Source organism: Zonotrichia leucophrys, chromosome 15 (assembly GCF_028769735.1).
Source record: "Zonotrichia leucophrys gambelii isolate GWCS_2022_RI chromosome 15, RI_Zleu_2.0, whole genome shotgun sequence".
NCBI lineage: Eukaryota > Metazoa > Chordata > Aves > Passeriformes > Passerellidae > Zonotrichia > Zonotrichia leucophrys.
The window spans coordinates 7,629,692-7,647,935 of NC_088185.1; the positions used below are offsets into that span (position 1 = coordinate 7,629,692).

The 18,244-nt window shown below is 52.4% G+C and overlaps 1 protein-coding gene across 4 annotated transcripts in view; it reads right to left on the minus strand.

Moving 5' to 3' along the window:
* SEPTIN5 (septin 5) overlaps positions 1-18,244 on the minus strand; it is a 42,162-nt gene that overhangs the window by 12,616 nt on the left and 11,302 nt on the right. Inside the window, exon 1 of one of the 4 annotated variants that reach the window (XM_064726462.1) lies at positions 9,028-9,091. The exons of 1 other annotated variant lie outside the window; for it this stretch is intronic. In XM_064726462.1, the coding sequence (XP_064582532.1) occupies positions 9,028-9,042 (15 nt within the window). In that variant the 5' untranslated portion in view covers positions 9,043-9,091. Of the gene's footprint in view, positions 1-2,194; positions 2,279-2,325; positions 2,605-9,027; positions 9,092-18,244 lie in introns of those variants that run through there. 2 more of the 4 variants (XM_064726459.1, XM_064726460.1) reach the window with 2 other exon arrangements.

The following is an 18,244-nucleotide window of genomic DNA, read 5'->3' on the forward strand; positions in this document are numbered from 1 at the left end:
TGATCACCTGCTCTCTCCAGTGATTTGACATGTGAAGTAGTACTGGTAATGTGCTGAAGAAGCCACGGCTGAGGCTTGGGGTGTGTTTCTCTTGTTTTGCTTGGTTTTTAACCTCGATGACTAAGGGCTGACAATGGAGACACTGGGGAGCTGTGCTCTGGTGCAACTCCACTTCTGCCAGGTGTAACTGGCTGAACCTGATCTCTCATTTCTGTTCAGCCCATGGATTTGCTGTACCCCTGGTTGCCTCCCTATAGCTCTGTGGAATCATGATATTCAAAATGAGCAAATCCCAGCTGGTGCAGGGACCCTGCCCTTTACCCATGACTCATGTAGTCATTTCCCTTACAGAAGGGAAGGTCAGTGCTGAGTGCAATACCAGCAGAAGAGCTTCCCTCACTATGGGAGGCAGCCAGACCTGTGAGGGGAAAAACCCTGTCCCCAGACATGTCTCCCTCTGACCAGCCATGGACACACTGCAGGGCCCTGTCAAGGGTGAAGGCAAGAGACCCAAAGTGAGTTGTGAGGAGAGATCCCCTTCTTGTAACAGCCCTCCCTCAGGAACAGCAGTGTGGTCTCTGCACCAGCCTTGTGGTTCTGCAGTGTGTCCATGGCTGATCAAACGGATGTACCTCCACCTCTGCCAGCATGGCAGCACCAATTTGGCACTTAAAGGAGCCCAAGTAGCCTCCTGAGCCTGGTGTCTGCCTTGCTCAAAGCTCTACACCACTCACCACCTCCAGGTACTACCTGCAGAGCAAGCCTGCAAGGGGTGGAGAGGCTGGGAGGGCTACTAACAGAGACAGGGGGCTTTCTGGGTTATGAAAAGCTAAAATCCATTGATTAGATGAGAGGCTTGGACAGAGGGAGTTCCTAAATGCATCACAGCCTTGTGCTCTTGACCCTCACAAGTGAGGTCCCATCAAGCTGACAAGAGCCAGGACAGCTGGTTCCTGCACTGCGCTTCCCTTGCCAGCTCCAGCTGTCAGGAAAGGGCCTAGCCAAGCCAGCAGCACTCTGGCACAAGGAGCCCCTCTCCCACTGCCTGCTCCATGCTGCTGCCTTTGTTCCTGCTGGCATCCCACAGCCACGTGCCGGGGAACGTGCCCCACACACCAACCACAGAGGCCACTAAGAGCTGTGGCCAATCTTTGGGACCCTGTCACAAACCAAAGCACCCCAGGCCAAGAAAAAAACACCCATACTCTCCCTTGGCACCCGCCTGCTGGTTCGCCAGACATTACAGCAATGTCACATCCTCATATCCTCTAACACCCAGCCGAGGTGGCCAGGGCTCCCCTGGCAGCCAGTGCTCTCCCTGGGAGTTCAAGCCAAGCAACAATGCCCTGGGTGGGCTCAAGCCCTGTTCATGCTGGGGGCATAGGAACACTCAGGATGTGTTGCACAGAGGAGAAGCTATCCTGGTACTGAGGTGGTCACAGGGCTGTCTGCACCTCCCAGGCAGAGTACAGCCTCCATCACTGCTGTCCTTCCCTAACCTCTCTGCTGGATGTGCTGTTTAAACCAACCCAGATCTCACGTGACTTCATTCAGCCTGGGGATAAAAGGGGCCTTACTGGGTATATTCAAAAGGGCTAAAATTAAACAATATGGGACCTCTGCAATTTTGAAGAATAATCCGTGTCAAGGTCTGGAGCAAGCCCCAAAAATGACGGAGCTGTGCTAAGACCCTCACAGCCTTCCCACAAGCCATCCAGCTCCCTCCGAGCCAGCCCTTCCTGCAGCCTGTCCCCTCCGGCCAGGCACGGCCGCCACATCCGCGTCTGCACGGACCAGCACAGCCCAGCCCTGCAGGAGAGGCAGAACATTTGCTTCCTTTCATTGCAGAAAGCTGCATAAATTCGTAACACAAACAGCCCCCGAGGCATCTGCCACGGACATCTGCTCCTCGGGCCTGGGGCTGAGCACAGGAGAATCGGCAAAACCATTCGGCCACCAGCATTTGCTGAAGAGAAGGAACGCGGCCAGCAAAGCACAGCATTGACACTGTTAATTAACACAAATCGGAGTGCGTGTGGGCACACATAGCGCTGCTGCCCTGAGCCCCCCCATGCACGGACACGCCATTCAGGCAGGGAATCACTGCATCCATAACCGCACAAAAGCGCCGCGCATCTCCCCGCTGCCCTCGGTGCTGCTCCCCTCCTTTCCGTGCCCCTCGTCCCCCCCTTACCGGCGGCTTCCCGCTCCTCTGCTCCTCAGAGGTCTCATCTTGTGCTGCGCGCGTCTTCTCGGGCACCATCCTCCCCCCTCCTGTCCCCGCTGCTCCCCGGATCGCGCAGTGCTATAAATACATCCCTGTACCTTCAGCTTGCCCGGGTGGCTTCGCTGTGCCTGCGTGCGGGGAGACAGCAGCCGCTCCACTAACCGCTCCTGAATAATGATCGAATCCATAACCGCGGCTGGCAGGACGGACGGACAGCCACGGCGGGCCAAGGGAAAAAACCCCAACCCATGTGTTCCTTCCCAGCCTTCGCTAAATCCATGCGGCAGCCCCCCCGCCTACGCGTGCACACACACGCAGGGCTGGCTCGGCTCGCCTCGGTGCCGAGGCGAGGAGGAGAGCCGAGGAGAGGCGAGGAAAGGCGAGGAGGCTCCCAGGCAGCTGCCCGGGATTTCCTGCCTCCGCCTGTGCCGCGGGAGGAGCCTGCCAGCGAGGACAGGACAAAGGCCACCGCGGCCGCAGGCCAGAGGCGACGTCTCTGCCCCGCCAGTGTCCCGCGGAGAGGCTGCGCACGTACCGGATGCTGTCCCTGCCATCAGCCTGACTCCCCGTGACAGATGGGCCTATTCAGCTGCAGGATTTCTTACATACCCTGCCTGATGCAGCCCAGACAAAGGTTTGCTGGAGGAAACCTGCTCTCAGCAAAAAAGTGCTGCATCTGGCTGTGTGGGTGAGGGCCTCAAGGGTCCACAAAGCCCCCAAAAAGCAGGGTTCAAATACAACCCCCAGATCGCAGTCCTGGTTGACGTGGCTCTGTCCCCACGTGGTGCAGGCTCATCTCTGAATCCAACTGGAATAGCAGCAGATGCATTCTGGATCTTACACAACCATTCAAGCTCTGAAGACGCTTCAGAATAAGGAAGTATCTGTGTGTTCATTAAGCAGATGAACCCAACCCAACAACAGCCCAGCACACCAAAAAGTTATCCAAATCTCACATCTGGGTTCTGAACCTTTCTATAAAATGCCTTCCAGCTTTTCTGTGCAGCCATAGAAACTGAACAGGAATTTATATTAAACAGACAAAAGCTCCTAATTTCATATAATCACACCATTCTGGGAAGCAGGGGGTTAAGACCACAATCTGTATAATGAAGTGACAATACCACAGCATGTATAATGAAGTGACAGGAGATGACAGCACTGGTGGTGCTGGAGGAACCTGTCCCTTGCCTCACAGGTTCCTGAGCAGCTTTCTGCTCACCAGTGGGAAGGACACAGGCTGCAGCCATACTCCTGCCAGAGCTCCTGCTGCTTCCCTGGGATCTGCAGGGCTCTGGCAGTGACTCCACAGAGTGCCAGAGCAGCAAGGCCTGCCCTGGTCACCTTGGGCCACAACCCAGGGCCTCCACCACGTACCCCAAGTCTGGCTGACACCAGGGTCTGTTATAAGGTACTGAGTTACTATAAGGTCCAGTGGCCTCAAGTCTGGGAACAGCTGTGAGTGTGCAAATGAAAGAAGAGGGGAACCCCCTCAGTGTTTTATCTATGCTGCCATCCTATAAGCTGATGGAGGGTGATGTCAGAAGTCAAAGGTACAAGGTCCTAGAGGCTGATAAAAACAAATGGAGGAGAACTGGGAAACACTCCCAGAGCAGGAAAACCCCTGCCATACAACAGCTGTCATACCACATGCATGAAACCCTTCTCCGAACCACCCTACTCTGCCATCAGCATCCTTAATTACACCCACTGAGTTTTGTTCCCAGTTGTTTCTGTGGGTGGCAGTCAAGCAGAAGGCCTGGACTGAGATCCAGGTGTGGCAGGAATTGCCACTGCTCAGAACATGTCCCTGTTTGGCAGCTCTGCCCTCTCTCTGCTGCATTGCTTCATTCCCCAGGGAGCTGACAGCCCTGCATTGGTCTCCCTGCTCAGTGGTAGGTCAGCCCATGCTCATGACACCTCTTCTTCCTCTAGATTCACCTAATCCACGTTTTCCAGGACTGGGGCACTCTCCCACCAGGGTCTGGAACAGGCACATGACGGAGGAGCAGTGACAGCACCACGCTGCCTGCACTGGGCAGCTAGAGCAATGGCTTGTGGCACACCCAAGGTGCATCCAAACCTTCTTAAGATAACAGGAGGTTTCACCAGTCCTTCCACACCATAAACCACAATAGCTGCAAGCAAACCCTTTTCCACTCCCATGAATTCTCACGGCTTGGAAAGCTCTTGTTTGAGTACCACAGGCCACATGGCCACCAACCACAAGCATCTTCCAAAGGCACATGGAGACATGCTGTGTCCCCAGCAGCCCACTGCACCAAATCAGAACATTCTTTTGGGCTGGGATCACAGATGAAGTCGACAACGATTTGGTTGCAACAAAACCACAGTGTTGTTCATGGCCCCAGGAGCTGTGCTGACAGTGCAGGGAGGAACAAGGAACGACTGTCTCCTGAGTGCCTTGAGCTCTCACACATCACACATGCTCTCAGGACTGGCAGCCAGGGAGGAATTCCAGTCAGAAGGCCATGCCTGACAACTCAGAGAGCAGATCAGGAAAAGAAACAGTAGAGTAGGTCTTGGCTACAGAGATCATCTTAAGACTGAGTGGCCAGTGCTATAGCTTCCAAAGTGCTGAAGGACATTCAACTGCTCTCAGCCTCTCCTGTCCCTCCTAGAGACAGGAGAGATGCTCATCTGGCATCCTCAGAGTCACCAAACCATAAATGACAGACTCCTTTGTGTCCCTCAGATGTGCTGCGTGACACACCCAGAGCTGTTGGCTCAGGCTGATCTGTGTCCAAACTTCCCAAAGAGAGCCAAGCCAATCTTGTTTTGCCCCTGTCCTTTCTGATCACAATCCTTTTTCCAAACAGCCCCTAGAAATGCCCAGTGTAATTCCTGGTCTGCTCCTCCAACAAGAAATCTGATGTACACCATCCTTAAAAGAAGAAACACAGAGCACATCTCGTGAAGCATGCAGCTGAGCTCAGCAGGGAAAAACTTGGCATTTCCAAGACCTAGAGCAAATCCAAAGTGTTTTCTTCCACTGGCACCTCTAAGCTCCTCTCCAGGCAGTAGCTCAGGAGTCAAACTGGCTGCAGGGTCCAGGTTTCTGAGTGTCAGAGCAGACAACCCCAACCTGCCAAACAGTCGGCAAAGGCAACACAGACTTGGGGTGCACCAGGTCCTTCCCACCTCACAGACCAGCTCTTTGTCAAACTGTGACAGCAGAGATGTTCTCCCTCCACCTGCAGGGGAGCTGTTTCCAGGGAGAAGTGCTTTGGCTTAGGGACTGCAGTGCTCAGGCTCCATCCTTGGAGCATGTCATGGAAGGAAAACTCTTCAGTCTGATCCAACAGATGCTCTAGAGCAGGCAACAGGGTCCCACCAGGGATGCACCCAGCCAGCCTGGCCTGCATGGAAGAGTGGTGAAACCGCTTATCCATGGCTTGGCAGGGTCACACAGTCATGTAATAACAGCATTTATGTTTCTTCCTCTGAAACATCTAAGCTATTTTCAGTATTCCCCACAGAAGGGAAATTTTCTTTCTGGCTCTTTTCTAGGACGAAGGGAAGGGCAGTTCCAGAGAAGCTGTTTGCTCAAGCTGAACAGGAGCAGCAGCAGGCAGCAAACCCATTCCCAGCTTGGACCAGGGCAATGGAGGACGAGGAATAGCCAGTATCCTCCATGCAGGTGCATAGCTGGGAGCCTCCAGGGCTCAGTTACCACCTCCTTCTCCTGCTGCCTCCTCTCCTACTATAATGAGCATCAGTGCTGACTTCAGACAGATGAATCTCACGGGTATTGCAAGGTCTGAACTCTGCTGCTCCATCACCAGCAGAGCTGCACACTCACCCTGAGGCTCCTGCTGACCTGATCCAAGGGAAAAAGGCCTTGCTGATCTAAACTCTGATGAATAATTTAACTTCAAACTTGCAAGCAAGGCTCCATCTAAGTGGCTTCTGGGAGCATCAGAGCCCTGACTCTTTAGCCAGGTTTCATGCTGTGATGATCAGTAAAAAGCAAGATAACAGATAAGAAATGCAGAAATCCCAAAGCACAGGATTAATCCTCTTCAATGTTCAGTGCCACAAGCATAATCTGCACAGCAGCCAGATCTCATGTTTTCTTTTACCTATCCCACAGGTCAAACTTTTAATTTCCGCTCAAGATCACTGCTGCTTTGGCACATAATCCCTCCAGAAATGTATCAAATTCTATTTCAAAGGTATTTATGCTCCCTGCTTCCTCTTGAAGTGCCTCGTGCTTCCCAAGCAGCACTGTGTGACTCATGCCATGCCTCCACTTCCAGCTCTTAAAAAGGAGCCACGACCGTAATTTGCCTCCTGCTTGTTTAAACTCGTGACTTGCTCTGGAGCGAGTTCACAGAGCTTCTCACACCCAGCTCCTCTTTTGGGATAATCTGCACGATATAACAAACTGGGCAGACGCGGAGCTGGCTGGATGTCAGCCCCTGGGTGCTGCCCGGGTCTCTCCCCGCAGCCCCTCGGTCTGTGCCCGCTCCTGTCGCGGGAGGAGCCGCGCTGCGGTCCCGGAGCGCCCCGCGCCAGGGAGGAGCCGGGGCACGCCAGGGCCGGGTCCGAGCGGGGACAGCCCCGGCGGCTGCCCTGGGCAGGGCCACACGGGAATGAACGTACAGGGCAAACCTGCCACCCTCGCTGCTTCCTCCCATTTCGAACATACTCCTTAGCACAGGACAGAGGGCTCCAAATTTAGCCTGCTAAGACAGAAGAAGCCGGGTGGTGCAAGAAGGTCTGTGGCACTACTGCTGCTCATCTCTCCTCCGATTCACCCTCCAGCTCTGCAGCACAGATCTGACTTAGATACCCGGCCTCTCATCTCAAAGCTACAGCTGGGAAAACCAGGGAGAGGCAAAGCAGAGCCCTGCCAGCCCTGGGAAGCCAGGAACAACAGTGTTTGGGAGACAAACAGGTACACATTCCTCTGGGGCACAGAAGCTGGCTGGGCTGAGAGTGGTTTGGTCAAGAGGATGGAAAAGAATGGTGATTTATCCTCTGCAATGGAAAGGCACTGCTTCTTCCAGCTCTCAGTTTCTCCATCCAAGCGACAAGAACATGAGTTTTGGAAGTCCTTGGTGCACGTTAACATACATGAATAGGAAAAGGTTGGGACAGGGTCCTACAGAAGGTGCAGTTTAAGTTACAGGTAGTGGTCCCAATCCTGCGATCCTTACTCACCGAGTAGTCCCTTTGCAATAGAGACGACTGCTCACGTGAGTAAGGGATGCAGGATCAGGCCTGTCTACCAAAGAGGCTGAATCCTGAACCAGAGAGGAGCATTGTGAGACACCTATGCCTGGTCCAGCAGGAGCTAATCCAAGGGCATCACAGGGGAAGACAGTCCAGGCTGGGGCACCACACCTGCAAACAGCACACTGAGCACAAACCATGGACAGCAAGATAGTGGACAACAAATGTGCTCCACTCAAGCAGAAATTCTCCTGATTCATTCCCAGTTCACCCATCTCATGAATACTCCCAGGTCTGCAAGGAGATCTTTCTTAACACTACTGTCCTCCCAGCAGGCTCCCAAAAACCTTACTGGGAGAATAAAAGCCAACTGTATTGGGAGAATTCCCAACCTCTATCTTCCACCTACAATTAACATAACTTTAGGAGTAGCTGATGCCCACAAGAGAGGAGAATAAGCCCACTCAGCTCACCAAATAATTTTTAATTCCATTAATTAAGGGGGAAAACGCAGCTCTTTATAGCAACTTTCATTTCTGGGAGGCACCCAAGGAGACAAAAGCTGGCCTCAGACTGTGTGAACAATAACCCCAAAAAGCTGTGCAGAACAAGGAGGTAGAGGCACCTTCTCCTTCCTAGGGGTCTCCTGCAGGTCCCTCATGAAGGACTCAGAGACCCAGGCTCCAGCCACACACCCTCCCTCCCTGCTGTCTGCACACTCAGTAATGTGAAGCAGAGTCCTTGTGCACCTCGAGACAGCAGAGGCACACAGGGACCCTCCCCTTCCTTCCCACCCTCACCCCTGGGCTTGCAGCCCCAGCCCAGTTGACAGAGATGAGCCTGCTGAGAGGGAGCCATGCACTCACCCTGCTCCCTTTGCACAGCTCTGCCTTGCTCCACCTCCATCTCCACACAACACAGCTGTACCTGGCTGCCAAGTGCTGTCCCTCAGAGCCCAGCACGGCCCAGTGTTCCTGGAGAAAGCAGCTGTGTGCCTTGCAGTCTGCCCCAGCTCTCTGGGATGTGTGCTGGGCCATCTGCTATCCCACAGGGGTCCCCCAGGAGCTGTTTCCAGCCCCACCATAAAAACAGTCTGCAAACGTCACTGCCCACATCAGCCTGCCCAGGGCTGGGCCCTGTGTCGGGACTAGCATCTGTCTTTGCAGATGGATAATTAGATTCCCTTTCCATTTCCCTTCCCCTCCTGATGGTTTCTCTGGCTGGCAGTTCCCCCACAGCCCTGCACAATCCAGCAGCATTAGTCAGGAGGAAATTTTGCTCCCTTCCTCCCAGGATGTTGTTCTTGGTTCAATATGAACAGCAGAATGAACTGCATGATGATTTGAGTGCTTCACTGCAGTAGCATTTGTCCTTTTCAGCCTGGCAAACACAGCCTTCCCTCCCATAGCTGCACCCTGCCCCTTTTCCCCAGGTGACACAGAAATCACAGTGTGAATTCAATGAGTGTGATGCTGTTGGCAACTGGAAGCAATTAGCTAATCAGCAGGAATATGCAATCAGCTGGACTGGGGTTGCAGCACACTCCATTTATGAGCAGTGGTACCAAACACTCCTTTTGGGCAGGGCCTAAAGAAGCGTACCTGGTTCTCAGCCATGGTGTGAGATGCTCTCAGAAAAAGATCATAACACCCTCCTGCAGGAAACCTGAGGAAGAGATGGAGCAATGTTGAAATTGGGGTAATTTAACACAGAGCTGTATCTCAGAGCTCCCAGAGGAGGAGAGGATTGTGTGCCCAGAGGAAGCATCCAAAGAGATCCTCACTGAGCATACAAGATTGTCTGTCCTCCCCTGCCACTGAGAAGTGGCTTTCTGGGAAGCAGCACTGATACCTCAAGCCCTGATGGTTGCACAAGCATCCCCAGGACCTGCAGAGATGCACAGACACATGAGTTCCACCTGCTAGAGAGAACTTACCCTGCTGGGATCCACAACTTTCCCAGTTTCCCCCCACAGGAGATGTACAGACTGAAGCTTTCAGAGACAATCTGTCAATTCTGTCCTCTTGTACCCTGTGACATCCTGTGTTCTCTCTCCATGGGCAATGTCCTGAATCCATGCAGAGCATGGAGCTTACAGCCCTCCAGTGCAAACCACCAAGACTTCCAGCAGCTCCACATCACTGCCTGGGCTTGGTAGCTTCTATTCTGCACGTGGCTATAAAAACCAAACTGCTGCCTGCTCCATGCAAGGACCTTTGAAATGCCTTTCAGAAGATTGCAGGAGCTTGCAGCTGCCTCCCTCCCCTGTGATCCCTGCCAGCCCACTGCTGGCTGCCCCCCAAGAGCTGCATGCAGCGTTACCCAGCTGTGCCAGGCTCGCAGGGCACGAGGCTGAGGCACAGCAGCCATGGCACAGTGGGTAACTATCAGTGCCTCTTGCACCATTTACAGCCTGGCTGGGCTTGCAGGGCCTGGCACACACCGGTGCCCACACCAGATCATGGCAGCAGTGAGGGACGGTGTTCCCAACGGGCATCACAGCCCTGGCTGCCCAAGGAGGTCCCAGCACAGCTGTGGCACCACCCAGGCAGATCCAGAGTCTGGCAGTTCATTGCATGAATGAAGAAGAAAAGGTAAGGGCAGCAAGGCAGCTGGGGACCAGGATTTGCCTGTGGTTTTGCAGCCATCCAGCACTGACATTGGCTCCTTGGACCCTGCCAGCACAGACACTGAGGCTGTGCCTGGGGGGCAGCTGTCAGAATAATCAAAAAAAGAGACAAGAAATGCTTTCCAACACCTTTCTCTCCCCTTCTCAATCACCTACTTGCTCCAGCAAACACCAAGCCTGGTTACACCTTTGCTGCACAACTCACTGCTTCCCTGTGCCCTGCAGTGTGACTGGAGAGTCACATTCTATGTCATGATGAGAGAAAACTTCAAGTCACTGAACATCTAAATCAAACTGTGCTGTCAAAGGGAATTTAAATAAGTTTCTTCCAAGCTTAAGAGTAATAGGCAGTAACTGCTGAATGTTGCTTCTCCTTATCAGGGAGATGTTGACCAGTTGGGCAAAAATAAGACTAGTTAGTCTGAGTTTGTAGTGAAACGGAGCAAAGAATTTTAGATGAAGAATTATCTGGCTCAGAATCCCAAGCAGGGATTGTGTCAGATACTAAATAGCTCCCCATGCCCTTCCATAATACAGGTGTGAGTTGCAAGGTCTGGAGCCCACAGTCAGGATGGACCACACAGATCATTTACCAAGACTGGTGGGCACTGACAGGTGCTGGTGGCTCTGTAGTACCCAGATGAACACCCTGCCTGAGGCTGCTGCAGGACACAGCACAGTTTGCCAGCTAGGGGGTCAGCTCAGCAATCTTGGTGCTCTTGTGACAGGGACCTCAGCACAGCCCACCAGCACAGCAGCCTTGTGTGCTTCAGTCCAGCCCCAGAGTTCATTAGCAGTTTTGCAGCAGTGAGAGACTCCTGCTAACCACTGAGATGGAGCCATCTGTTTCCATTTATGTGCTGGCTCACAGGAGCAGCTCCACAGCAAAGGACTCCAGAGAGGGTTTGCTCTCCTGGGCACACAGGGAGTGAACACCCAGCCAGTTGGGACAGAGGCTGAATTCACCCTCCTCATTGACCTAATACCTCCCTTCTTCAAAATTAACACCTGGGAGGCACTGCAGCCCTCCTCCTCTGATTTTGTGACCAAGCTCCATCATTAATCCACCCACAAGCCACTTCCCTGAAGGCACAGAGGACTTGCTCCCAAGTGCTCCCACACCAAATTACTGCTCTGCATGGCACCACAGCAGAGGAGGGGTTGATAAAGCTGTTGGCCTCCCACATCTCTTGGCCTGCCCTCTTAAAGCCAGAAGGAATCTGCCACTGATAAGCCAGGATCCCTAAATTAACAGCTACGAGGCCCTGTTTTTTTCTATATCAGGGTCCTGCAGAAATCATGTTATGCCAAGAAATCTTTATCCAGACACCTTTTCCATGCCTTCATTTTTATATACATACTGCTTGGGCAAACCATGTACCCAACCCCACAAAAGAACAAAATGTGCTAGTGGTGCCTGTGCAGCACAAAATCATGGAGTGGGGATGAAAATGGCAGCAGGAACCATGGGAGAGTCTAGGCAGCTTTCAAAAAAGGCAGAAGGAACAAAGGGATGAAAACTGGGGACACCCTGTGTGGAGAGGGCTACAGAAGTATCAGTCCTGTCTGGCAGCTGAACTTTGGGAGGACTTTGCCACCTTGCTTTACCAGTCACACCTGCTTGGGAGGGAAAACAGTCTTCTTGCTCAACAGGAGGTTTCATACTATAAATCAGATTGCTTAATTCTTGACAGTTTGTGTTCAGAAACTCCCCTTTTCCTGTGCTTGCTACTTCCTCTCTGAGCACACATTTTTTCAGAGCCAGAAGAGACATTATGCTCCTCTCAGCCTGCCCATGGGCTCTGCAATTCCCTTCAGAGATTCCTTCCATTTGGATGATCTGGTGCCTGTGGTGGACTCACAAAAACAGCAGAGAGCAGCAGAACATATCCTAAAGTCTCCTTTCCTTCACAATAAAATCTTCCTAGTCTTGACTGGAGAGAGCAGAACTGAATGCTCCTGGAGAACATTGCTCTTAGGTGAGAAAGGATGGAATATCATCAGGACATAGCATGAACAAAACACAGCAACACCCTGTGATACTGCAGTAGCAGCAACTACCTGGACAAAACTGCCACAAAACCAAAATCCTAAAATGTCCTACACAGCTTCATAGAGGGATCCTTCCCAACATGATCTTGTCTTATTTCCCCAATCCCATCACCAACTTCTCTGCCCCATTGTGGTTTTAGTTATCTCAGCTCCAGCCATGCCCCTCTGCAGAGGGCAGTTCTGGATCACTTGGCAGCCACCACCGTGCTCAGTCCCAACAACAATGGCACTGATGCTGCAGACAGAGGTGGGAGAGCAGCCAGACCTCAGGTCCATTCTCAATAGCTGGAAAAGAGCATTCTCTAAAGAGTATTCTCCTGTAGCTCATGTGTCTGGTCTAACAGCCCGAGCACAGGAGCTTCCCTTGCTTCTCCAATCTGCCTTTGCTTTGCTGTCACATATTGTCAAGCTGTCCCACTCAGCCCTGCTCTGCTGAAATCTTCCCAGGAGACATTTCTCCTCACAGCTCCAGATAGAGTGACATTGCCATCCTGGTCCATTACAGCCCTGTCCCAGTCACCCTGAGGCTGCTCTTGGGGATTTGATACATGGCAGGGAGCACACACAGCTCCAGGCCACACAGCACAGGGCTGCTGAAGCTGAGAGCCCAGGGGAGCCCTGCCCCTGTCCCAGCCCACCGGGCAGAGCTGTGCTCAGGCAAGCAGGATCTGCTGCCAAGACCTCCCCCAGTGAAGGAAGAGCCAATGACTCTGCCCTGCATCAGGGGAGGCCCTGAGCAGCACAGCAGGGCTGGGCACAGAGCCCTGAGTTACCATCCCAGCTCCAGAGCTGACAAACCTCCCAGCAGAGCAGTGCCTGGTACAAAACCTCTTCTGTTCCTGGCACACGAGCCCGCTCCAGGCTGCTGCCAGGACACATCTTTATTGTGCCCTCCTGACTTCAGCAGCAGGCAAGGCTTGGGGATAATGGTGCCTTTCTGGGATGCTGCTGGGGCTCACACACAGAGGCTGCAGATGCAGGGGGCTGCCAAGGTCCTGAGCCCTGCAGGCAGCACTGGCACCGTGTCACCACTGACAGCAGCACAAACCTCTCCTGGGGCTCCTCTGACCCAAACTCCTCCTCAAAGACACAGCAGAGCTCCTCTGTAACCCAGCCAGCACCAGTCACCTTCAGTGCCATGGGCACAGCTGTGGGACGCTGAGCAGAGAAGAAAAAAGGGGCATTTTTAACACAAAATACCTGTTTGTCTATGCACTTTGGGACTGTTTCATCACATACAGGCATGGAGACAATGCTGGGGCAGGAAGGAGGAAAGTCTGCAAACTCTTGTCCCCACTGTGACATGGTCACAACAGGATTCATTTTCAGTCCCTGCTCCCAGTGCAACAGGGAAGAGGGGCAGGAAGGCTGGAGAAAGTCTCTTGCTAGATCCCATGAATGGTTAAACTCTCCCTACTTAGCAGTGGTGGGAGGGGAATTTATCTCCAAGCAAGAGTCTTGATGCCACCTGGGACAAGGCCAAGAGAAAAGCAAATTCTTCCAGTCAATTTATTTCCTTCCAATACTGCCTACCCAGCTACAGGGAATTTCTGCAGCCACACAGCCACAGAGACATGAGAAAAGACTGCTTTTATTTTCCCAGCCATAGCCTACCACAGCCCAGCTTCTCTTCAGCTTGAGCTGGAGCCAGAAGACAACTGAGCTCAAGGGGAAGTGGCTGGACACCCCCACACAGCTTGTGAGACAGCACTTGGAAGCTGTCCTTACTGAAAAACATGGACATTTATGAAGTCCAGAGTGCACCTGGCAGACCAGCATCCAAGATAGAGCTGGGTTTGGGGGACTCCAGCAGAGTCCAAGGACTCCAGGCTCCAGCTGTGCAACAGAAAATCTTGGCCACCTCAAAATAGCAGACACCAAGTCAGTAGAAAGGGCCCTTTTCCTTGTCAGGAAGCAGAATTATCTGGTAGTTTCTGCAAGTAGCATCTATGCTCTCATGTGTTCCTCATCATTATCTGGACCAGCAGCTGACACCCCAGCTGGCTCCCACCCCACGCTCCAGATCCTCAAATCTCCCAGATTTCTCACTGACATCTCGGGTCCTAAAAAGCAAAACCTCCAGGAGGGCTCTCATCTCCTTTTCTGCTGATCCACAGGGTCCTCAAATCCAAAGAACCCAGCAGGGACTCTTCCATCCATGCACCTTCAGCACCTTTCCACACAGCACATGGCCACACTTAGGGAGTTTTCAGCTGGGCCCAGCTCAGCACCCTGCAGGACAGGGCTGGACTCTCACCAGGAACTAACTGCTCTGATATGTGACATGTCCAGCTGTGTCTTTCAGACTCTGCTTCTCCTTCCTACTTCCCCCCCACTCTAGCATGGAGAAAGATGAGAACAGGAAGACAAAAATCCCCACAGCCATCACAGTTACCACCCCCTCTCACAGCTGCACAGCACTGGGCTGGAGGCACAGGGTTCTCCTGGAGCCTCAGCCCCTTGCCTGCATCATTCAAACCATAAGCTCTGGCTGGGCCTCCAAACACTGCTCCACCTCAGAGCTGGAGACAGATGAGGTCACCTCCAGTCTGAAATCACTTCCGTTCTCAAACTGCTCCCAGGACTGTGCCACAGATTAAAAAGAGTGGGATGGGTGGGGAGGGAAACCCAAACCAATGGAGCATGTTCCCCATTAAGAGCTCAACACTTAATTTATCTCTGCCTCCCAGTCGACTGCCACCCGAACCCTCCACCCTCCCTCCTTCCCCTGCAAGAACAAATCTGGCAGAAACTGCTTTGAATTAACAGCAGGGCATGGCACAAGCTGCACACTCAACCCCCAAATCCAAACCCAAGCAGAGCAGTGGGGAAGAGCCACAGCTTGGTGTTGTCAGATGAGCCCAGCCACGCTGCTCTGCCTTGTGCCAGCTCCAACTGCAGCAGCCCAACTCCATCTCCCCACAGGGTTGGAAATGGTTTGTACTGGCAATGAAGCACTGAGCACCAGCCCCACAATCCTGTGGTTTCTCCAGCACAGCCCCATTCTCCACTGTACAAGTGGCCACACTGGCCAAGGTGGGAGCAGGATTCTCCCACCTGGATCGGACAGCACAAATGCCTGAGGAAGCAGACTGAGAAAGGAAAATGAAAATAAAGGTCACCAGCATGGGGGAGTCGTAAGGAAAAGAGCCCTGCAGTGGTGACACTTGGCCAGGAGAAAGCAGACTGACAGTTCAGTGGCATTCCTTTGAAAACACATTGACCACAGATGAATCAGTGTCTCATTGCTGGAAGCTCTAACCTGACTGCAGCACCCAGCAGTGCCTCAGGCAGTAACAGCCACCACACATCACTGTCATACACACAGTTATGGGTTTTTCCTCTCATCCCACACTTTGCTCACCACAGGAAGGCACCCAGGTTTTGTGGGTCTCTTCCAGAACTCCCAGTCTCACTGCAATGGCAGCCATTGGACGGGGCCATTTTGTCAGGAAATACAGCTGCTGTGATCCATACTCTGCTTGGAATCCAGTGCAGCTCACACATGCACATGGCCTTGGCCTCACTGGTGACACAGCAGCCACTGGCACAACCCCACAGGGTGGGAAGAGCTATTGAAATGCAGTGGGTAGAGGAACAAGGGGCAGAGCATGCTCAAGTGCAGCTATCAATCACATGCTGCATCATTTTAGACTTCCTTCAAGCAGATGGAAGATGGGTTGTGTGTGCTGCCAATCCTGTGATGGTTTCTTTGGATCACACAACAACCTTGGGGCTGAACAGCAGGAGAAGTACAGCATGACTACATCTCCCAAAGAGCACTTGGTTCCTCAGCCTCTCTCCAGAGGCCAGCCCTGGACAACAACCAGCCAAAAGTGCAATCAAAGTGAGACCTTTTTTCCTTGTGAGCTTCAGACCTCCTAGAAGCAGTGGACATCTGAGAAGGGAATCTCTCTCAACCCCTGGGCTGTTCAGGTAGCTCCTCTTCAGCAGAGACTAGGAATAAATACACTGCAGGACAAAGAGGTCTCAGCAGAGGAAGCAGCAGCCTGTTCCCACCTGGCTGCACTCCCACCAGCTTCTTTCTGCCAGTTCTGGCTTCCCACCTGTAACTCGGTAAGATGCCAGCAGAAGTCATCAACACAGGGAAGTGACTGTCCAACAGACAGGCTGCCTTGGTGGGGAGGTGAGGAACCACAGAGCTTCCACACAGCAGCGCCTGTGAGTTCCCAGTGGGAGAGCTCCAACAGCAATGAGTGGAGCAGGGAGTGCTTCACACCCTGAGAAACACCAACCACGACATGGAAGGAACAAGTCTGAAGTTGAACACTTGGGCAAAGGGGAATCCTGAGGTTCAAGTGCCTCTGGGAATCTTTGTTTTAGTTGTGGTGTGATTGACTCACAGGGGTGCAGAGCCACTCCTTCATCAAAGTGTGCTGTGTCTCCCTAAAAATCATAGCCTCCAGACAGAAATGCCTCTAGACAGAGCTGTTATATTCTGAGTTCAGTTCCACCACTCTGAGCATAGAGAATTTCACTACAAACACCCACACTTGCCCTGCTGTCTGCTGAGCCCTTAAGGATCCAGTGCTGGTGAGCACTAAAGAAGAGTCATGCTCTTCACCCTGCACCCAGACACCCTGGAGAGCTCCAAACCATGTTCCTGTCGCCTGCAAAGATACCAACACTGCAAAAGATAAGAAAAGATCTGCAAGAGCAAAGCCTATGTGAGTTTTCCCTGCTGTGATGAGTCTGGGTGAAGCAGAGACAGGCACATGGGAGAACAAGGCCTCAGGGCAGTGCAGTGCCTGGCTCCTCAGCTCTGGATTTGTCATCCAGAGAGCAGAGTGCAGCCAGCTCCACACTCCCAGGGAGCACATCCCTGTGTCAGGGTGCAGAGCTGGAGCACAGGGGCCATCCCAGCCACACAGGGCCCGTGCTCAGCACACAAAACAACTGCCAGGCACACAGTGCAGTCAGGAAGCAGCACAGGCACTGAGATAAACAGTGACTGTCCACGAGCCAGCTCCTGCCAGGGAGACACAGGAGGGGTTTAGGGAGAAGTCTGAAGGAAAATAAAGAGGACAACTTTCAAAAGAACGTGGGATGAGCTTAAGAGATTAATCTGCAATGGAACATCTCTGCTGAACAGATCCCTAAAATAGAAGCAGCATTGTAAAAGTTTCAGTTCCAATAGAGAAACCAAAATGTTAAATAGGTCTGTCACTCCTGAGCACAGCCACGATCCTTTCACAGAGCTACGACTCTCACTGATTTTTTTTTGAGGCAAAGATGAAAGGGCCATTCAGAGCAGCCTGGAACATACCTCTTGCAGTATTTTCCTTCAGCAAGCCCTTTCCTGGACCTAATCCATGGACCACAGCACATGAAAGGCAGCTGTAAGCCTGGCACCAGGTGTGTAAATGCCGAGGCAGCAGCAGCCTCCTCATGGGAGATGGTGAGAGCTCTTGCTACACAGCAGCTTAGATCAGAGAGGGATGGAGGGGGAACAGCAGTGACAAGGCTGCTCACCAGAGCCAAATTTATAAAAATCCAGGAGGTATCTAGCTCCTCAGTTTCAAAGGAGTTAGGCACTTTCATCTGTGTTAAAAGAAGGCTGTCCCTTGGTTCCTATTATTGCAAATTGCCTAAAAAATTTGCCTTTTAAACAACTGCATTGTACAATGGCCTTTGTGGGAATGATCATGTTTCAGCCCATTGCCTTTCATCTCCACACCACCGACCCAGACCAGAGGAATGTGTCAGCTCCTTGGTTAATCCAGAATGTGCCAACGATTTCAGAGGCACTGCAAGCAGGATCACTTCATTTGTGGCAGGAACAGCTCACATTCCTGGACTGGCACAGTGGGAAACTGCAAGGCTGTGGCTCAGGAGAGGCACCACAGGCACCATTGCCATACACTCACTAACTGCCTTCTTGCCACAAGGCCCCATTGAGCTTCATACTGGAACAAGAAGATCAGAGCTTCTGTGATCTTACCAAAAAAGGCACTGGGTTTATAACCTAACTCTGCAATTTTGGCAAATCTCACCACTGATAATTCAGTATAAAATAGTGCAGCCAGACCAGGCAACCCAATTTGACCAGGACAGATGTGGAAAATGAGTTCTGTCCTGACAAGGTCTCAGGGATGGTATTTTCTACTGAATTCAAG